The 6086-nt window shown below is 73.7% G+C and overlaps 1 protein-coding gene across 1 annotated transcript in view; it reads right to left on the bottom strand.

Annotated features, from left to right (window-relative positions):
- Window positions 1–4589, bottom strand: part of ANKRD13D (ankyrin repeat domain 13D) — a 5163-nt gene extending 574 nt beyond the window's left edge. Inside the window, exons 1-11 of the mRNA XM_030038535.2 lie at window positions 4400–4589; window positions 2903–3038; window positions 2671–2796; window positions 2254–2298; window positions 1993–2136; window positions 1401–1590; window positions 1121–1187; window positions 960–1041; window positions 587–648; window positions 360–490; window positions 6–84 (exon numbers count right to left, since the gene is read on the bottom strand). Coding sequence (XP_029894395.1) covers window positions 6–84; window positions 360–490; window positions 587–648; window positions 960–1041; window positions 1121–1187; window positions 1401–1590; window positions 1993–2136; window positions 2254–2298; window positions 2671–2796; window positions 2903–3038; window positions 4400–4489 — 1152 coding nt within the window. The 5' untranslated portion in view covers window positions 4490–4589. The remainder of the gene's footprint in view (window positions 1–5; window positions 85–359; window positions 491–586; window positions 649–959; window positions 1042–1120; window positions 1188–1400; window positions 1591–1992; window positions 2137–2253; window positions 2299–2670; window positions 2797–2902; window positions 3039–4399) is intronic.
- Between the last annotated feature and the right edge of the window lie 1497 nt (window positions 4590–6086).

The raw sequence follows: 6086 nt of genomic DNA, 5'->3' as shown, positions 1-6086 counted from the left end.
ATGGCCATGAGGTCGATGATGGGCGTCACCTGCTCCGCCAGCGACAGCGGGTGCTGCTCGCACAGCCACAGCGTCGCCTTGAACCTGCCCGGGCACCGGCGTGGGCACGGGAACCCCGCCAGTGCCACGTCCCCCGGGACCCCGTCACCGCCCGCGTGGGTCCTGACACCCAGTGCCACGTCCCCTGGGACCCCATTGACACCCCGTGGGTCCTGACACCCAGTGCCACGTCCCAGGGGACCATGTCACCAGCCCCGGGAGTCTTGCCACCCCAGCGCCGTGTCATCGCCCTGCATTGGTTCCTTGCCATGCCGGTGCCACGTCCCTGGCACCGTGTCACCCCGGGGCGGTGGCCTCACCTCTGCACCTTGCTGGACATCTCGATGGGGCGCCCGATGTTGCGGGTCTCCAGGTCGAAGTGGGGGTCGAAGTATTCCTCGGGGGTGATGGCGGTGGGGTTGGTGGGGCTGGCAGCCTGCAGCACGGGCGCCTGCGGTGACACCGGCACCGCTCAGCCCTGTCCCCGGGCTCCCTCACCACCCCCCCCCCCCGGGGGGGGGGGAAGCCCCCCACCCCGGCCACTCACCCCGTTGTGGGTGCCGTGCTGCTGCGCGATGCCCAGGAAGGAGTGGAAGGGGGTCTTGGAGCCTGGGCGAGGAGAGAGGGGAGATGCAGGGGTGCGGCGTGGGCGGGGGGGCACGGCACCCCCGTGTCTGCCCGGGCTGTCACGGGTCCCACCCCGCTCGGGGTCCCACTCCTGACGTGTCACACCCCGCACCCGCGGTGTCCCACGCCTGACGGGTGACAACCCACGTGCTGTCCCACCCAGCACCCGACGCCTGACACACGTCCCACCCAGGAAAGGGGTGGGCCTTGCACTAGGGGGCGGGCCTTGCACCAGGAGGGGGGGCGTGTCCCTGCTGTGGGCAGGCTCCCTGATTGGCCGACGGGGCTGTCACCTTTGCTGCGTGACTTGTCCTGGTCCGAGAGGTGCTCCGTCCTCGTCTTGGTGACCAGCTCCACGTTGCTGGCGCTGTACACCTGCCGGGGGACAGGATCAGCCCCGCCGGGCACCGGAGGGTCCCCCCAGTGTCCCCCCCCCCAGCCCCACCGTGCCTACTTTGGCCTCGTAGCCGCTGACCACCTCCATCTTCTCGGAGCGCCAGCCCCAGATCCCCGACTTGTTCCTGGGGAGGGGGAAAGGCGTCAGCTCCCCGCACGCCCTCTTGCACAAGCGTTTCCTTCCCCTTCGCACACGGTTCCCCTGGGCGAGCCCTCGCACGGCCCCTTCCCGCTACGTGCTGCCCACCCCCCCCCCTCCACGCCACGGTCCACCGCACGCCCCCCCACCCCCCCCGCCACCATTGCCCCCCCAGCACCCTCCCGGGGTGTCAGCCCACCGCTCGAAGGCGATGTTCCTGGTGTCGAGGTGCGTGGAGACGATGGGGGACGTCAGCCGCCCGGCCACGTGTTCCTCCGAGGGCTGCATGGCCGCCAGCAGCAGGTCGGGCTCGTGCAAGGCCAGGGCCAGCGTCTCCGTGTAGACCACCTGCTTGTCGTGGTCCACCTCCATCACCACCGCCCCTTCGTCTGCGCAACGGGGACGCGGGTCAGCGCCCGCCGCGGCCACCCCGGCACCCGCATCTGCCCCGGGGCTGGGTCAGCGCCTGGCACCCAGTGGCACCCCGACACCCCTGAGCCCGGGGGTCACGGCATCTCGGGGGTATCTCGGGCCTTGGCGGGGTCCCGGTGGGGAACCGGGGGTCCCTGAAGGCGACTGAGGTCCCTGGCGTGTGTGTGGGGGGGGGGTGAGGTGGTCCCCAGCACTGCTGGAAGGGGGAACTGGGGTCCCCAGGGGGTTCCTATAGGGGAATTGGGGTCCTTACAGGGGAGTACTGATAGTGCACGGGGTCCGGGGGGATCCCCAGGGTCACTGGAGGGTCCCTGAGGGTATCTGGGGTCCCAGGGTGTCCGGCGGGAGCTGGAGCTGACCTTCCCCCTTGAAGATGTAGCTGCGGCGGCCGCGCTGCCACGTCATGTGCTCGAAGCCCAGCAGCGTGGTGTCAACCCGCAGGCTCTCGCCCCGCTTCCAGACGCGGTACACGTCGCTGGGGCACACCTTGGAGACCAGCGGCACTGCGGGCACGCGCGCCCCGTCAGCGGCACGGCGGGGAAGGGGGGGGGGGGCCGGGGGGGGGGGGGGGCACCCCTCCGGTCCCCGGCCCCGTGGCCCCCTCACCCAGCCCCGCTCACCCCAGCTGGTGAACTCCCACTTCATCTCCACGTAGAAGTCGGATGCCTGGAAGAGACGAGGGGGTCACGGAGCAGTCCGGCGGGGGGGGGGATACGGCGGGGCTGGAGGAGTGGGGGATCTCTGCTGGGATCACTGGGGAGATGGGGAGTCTGGGGGGCAGGGATGGGGGTCCCTACTGGGGTCCTGGGTGGGGATCAGGGGGACCTGGGAGAGCGGGGTCTTAGGTGGGGGCCCAGTAGGGAAGGATGAGCAGGGGGTCCCAAGGAAAAAGAGGTCATGGAGAAGATGGAGGTCCTGGGGAGACCCGAGGGGTCCAGGGGCTCCCCACTCCCCCCCCCCCCAGCCCCCAGGCTGGTGGCACCCCAGTCCTGGGGGGCAGATGCCCACCCGCTGCCCACCCTGGGTCAGTGCCGTACCCCGGCGCAGTTTGCTGAGCAGCTCGGGGATGCCGGCGAGCCGCCGCGTCGCCCGCTGGTAGTCGCGGTACTGGAGCACCAGTTGCACCATCTCGGGGTCCCCCGTGCTCACCGCCTCCTGCAGCACTGGGGCAACGGGGCACCCTCAGCCGGGCGCCGCCAGCACCCGCGCCCACTGACGGTGCCCCCACGCCGGTGGCACCGGCGGCGGAGGGTCCCGGTGCCCGCGTACCCGTCCAGCCGTTGGCGTTCTCCCGGCCCACGTTGGCGTTGTGCCGCAGCAGCACCCGCACCGACTCCAGGTGGCCCAGGGACACGGCCAGCTCCAGCGGGGTCCGGCCGCGGGGGTCCGTCAGCTCCACGTCGTGCTGCGTGGACAGGCAGGGTCACCGCCGCCGGCCTGGGGTGGCCCGGGAGCCCCACACCCTCCCAGTGCCCCCCCCCCACCCCATCCCGGCCCAGCCCCGGGCCCTGTCCTGGCACCCCAGCGCTGGTCCCCGGCCCCCCATCCCCTGGCCCCTGTCCCCTCGTCCTGCTCCGGTCCCTGATCCGCCTGCGCCGGTTCACCAGCCCCCCAGGGTGCCCCCATGTTCCCAAGGCCCAGTGCCCTCAGACTCCCAGTTCCCCTCTATCTCCAGTGCTCCCAGTCCCCTAGGATCCCAGTACCCCTGTCCCAGTGCCACCAGCCCCCTCAGTGCTCCCAGTGCCCTCAATTTCCCAGCCCTCTCTTTTCCCAGTGCCCCTCTACCTCAGAGCCCCCAGTCTCCCTGTACCTCCGGTGCTCCTGTCCCAGTGCCCGCCGTACCCCAGTCCCAGCGATCCCAGTTGCTTCCAGCCCTGTGGTGCTACAGTCCCCTAGTATCCCAGTGTCCCCAGTCCTCCCAGTGCCCCCAGTCCCTCCAGTGCTCCCAGTCCTCCAGTCTCCTGTGCCCCCAGTCTCCCCTAGTGCTCCCAGTCCTCCCCGTCCCCTAGGTCCTCCCAGTTTCTCCAGTCCTCCCCGTCCCTCTCAGTGCCCCCAGCCCCCTAAGTCCTCCCAGTGCTCCTCCCCGTTCCTCCAGTGTTCCCAGTCCCTCCCAGTGCTCGCAGTGCCCCCAGTCCCCACTGGCCTCAGTCCCCCTAGCCCCTCCAGTGCTCTCAGTTCCCAATGCCCCCAGTGGCCCCGAGTTCCTCCAGTGCTCCCGGTCCCCCCAGTTCCTCCAGTCCCCCCCGTTCCTCCGGTGCTCCCAGTCCCTCCCAGTGCTCGCAGTGCTCCCAGTCCCCACTGGCCTCAGTCCCCCCAGTGCCCCCAGTCCCCCCCCGTTCCTCCAGTGCTCCCAGTGCTCCCACTCCCCACTGCCCCCAGTCCCCCCAGCCCCTCCAGTCCCCCCAGTCCTCCCAGTCCCTCCCAGCGCTCCCACTCCCCACTGCCCCCAGTCCCCCCAGCCCCTCCAGCGCTCCCAGCCCCCCCAGCCCCCGAGCCCGGCTCCCCCATTCTCCCACCCCTCCCCAGCTCCCACTGCCCCCCCGCATCCCTCTCCCTGCCCACCCCCCCCCCGCCACCTCCCCCCCCCCCCCCGCCCCCCCATTTCCCCGCGCAGCTCCCGGTGCCGGCGGGTCCCCGCCGCTCCCCGCTCCCCTCCGCTACACCGGCCGCCCGGCGATGGCGGGGTACGGGGCTGGGGACCGGGGGGGGGGGGGGGGGGGCCCTCGGTGCCGGTTCCCCCCCGCCGCCGCCGGTGCCGGCGCCCACCGTGCCGGAGCGCAGGGCGCTGTCCAGCGCCTGGTGCCGGTTGTGCCAGACGAGGCGGTGCAGCGGGAAGGTGTCGGCGGGCCGGGCCATCCCGCCACCATGTCCCCGGGGCCGCGCCGGGGCAGCGGGCGGGCGGGCGGGCGGACGGGCCGCAGCGCCGGGCCTGCCCGCAATGGCTGCGCGCGGGGGGCGGCGGCGGCGGCGGCAGCGGCGGCGGCGGCGGCGCAGCGCGGCGGCGCGGGGCGGGGCCGGCACCGGGCACGGCGGCCGGGGGCACCGGCACCCGGAACCGGCACCGGCTACGGGGTGGAGGGGACGCAGGACCCCGCTACCGGCACCCGGAACCGGCACCGGCTACTGGGGGGGCACGCAGGACCCCGCTACCGGCACCGGGCACGGCGGCCGGGGGCACCGGCACCGGCTACGGGGACGGGGGGGCACGCAGGACCCCGCTACCGGCACCCGGAACCGGCACCGGCTACTGGGGGGACACGCAGGACCCTGCTACCGGCACCGGGCACGGCGGCCGGGGGCACCGGCACCCGGCACCGGCACCGGCTACGGAGCCGGGGGGGACGCAGGACCCCGCTACCGGCACCGGGGACGGGGGGCTATGGGGAGGGGACGCAGGACCCCGCTACCGGCACCCGGAACGGGCACCGGCTACTGGGGGGACACGCAGGACCCCGCTACCGGCACCGGGCACGGCGGCCGGGGGCACCGGCACCCGGCACCGGCTACGGGGGGTGTGTGTGTGGGGGGCAGGACCCCGCTACCGGCACCGGGCACGGCGGCCGGGGGCACCGGCACGGGCTACGGGGTGGGGGGGGGGGGACACAGGACCCCGCTACCGGCACCGGCCACGGCGCGCCGAGCACCGGAGACCAGAAGTACCAGCGGGCCCCGAGCAGGGAGTGCCGGGCACCGGGTCTGGCCCACCCCCAGCCCCGGGGACCCGTTATACCCCGCACCTGCCCCCGGTAGCGGGGGGCTGTCTCCTCCCCGGCATCTCCTCCTGGGTACCCCCGCGGCCCCGGGGCTGCCTTCCCTTTTCACGGCCCGGAACCTCAGCCCCGCAGTGGGAATCCGGGACCACCGGGCCCCGGGGTTGCCCCCATCCCATCCCATCCCACCCCATCCCCTCCCCTTCTCCGTCCCCAGCCCCATGCAGTGCCGACACTCCCGGGGAGGTGTGTGTGTGTGTGGGGGGTCCGGGAAGGGCTGCGGAGCCCGGCCCCCCGCGCTGGGGTTGCCCCCCACCCGCCTTGGGCAGGGGCGGTTGTTTTGCTCCGTCCCACGGCGGCGGAACCGGAGATTCCCCCGGGGGCCCCGCCGGACCGCAGGAATGCCGAAACGCCGGCCCGGTGCGCCTCACCCCCGGACGTGCCGGCCGCGCAGGGTGCGGGCAGGAGGGGTGCTGCCTGCAGGCAGGGTGCGGGCAGGAGGGGTGCTGCCTGCACAACCCTGCGGCAAGGGGACGGCCAAGGTCACCCGCGGGGAGAGCGCAGCAACGGGGTGGGGGGGGGGGGGGGGACCCGACCCCCAGCATCCACCGCTGCCCCGGGACCCCCACCCTGCAGGGCACGGGGACAACCCCCCCTGTATGTCCCCGAAGTGCCAGCGTACTCGGGGGGGGGGGGGGGACACACGCAGGCAGCCCCCATACCCACAACAGCAGAGGTGACAG

Source organism: Aquila chrysaetos, chromosome 16 (assembly GCF_900496995.4).
Source record: "Aquila chrysaetos chrysaetos chromosome 16, bAquChr1.4, whole genome shotgun sequence".
NCBI classification, from domain to species: Eukaryota; Metazoa; Chordata; class Aves; order Accipitriformes; family Accipitridae; genus Aquila; species Aquila chrysaetos.
Note: the sequence above shows the minus strand (reverse complement) of the source record. Positions and strands in the feature narration are given on the sequence as shown.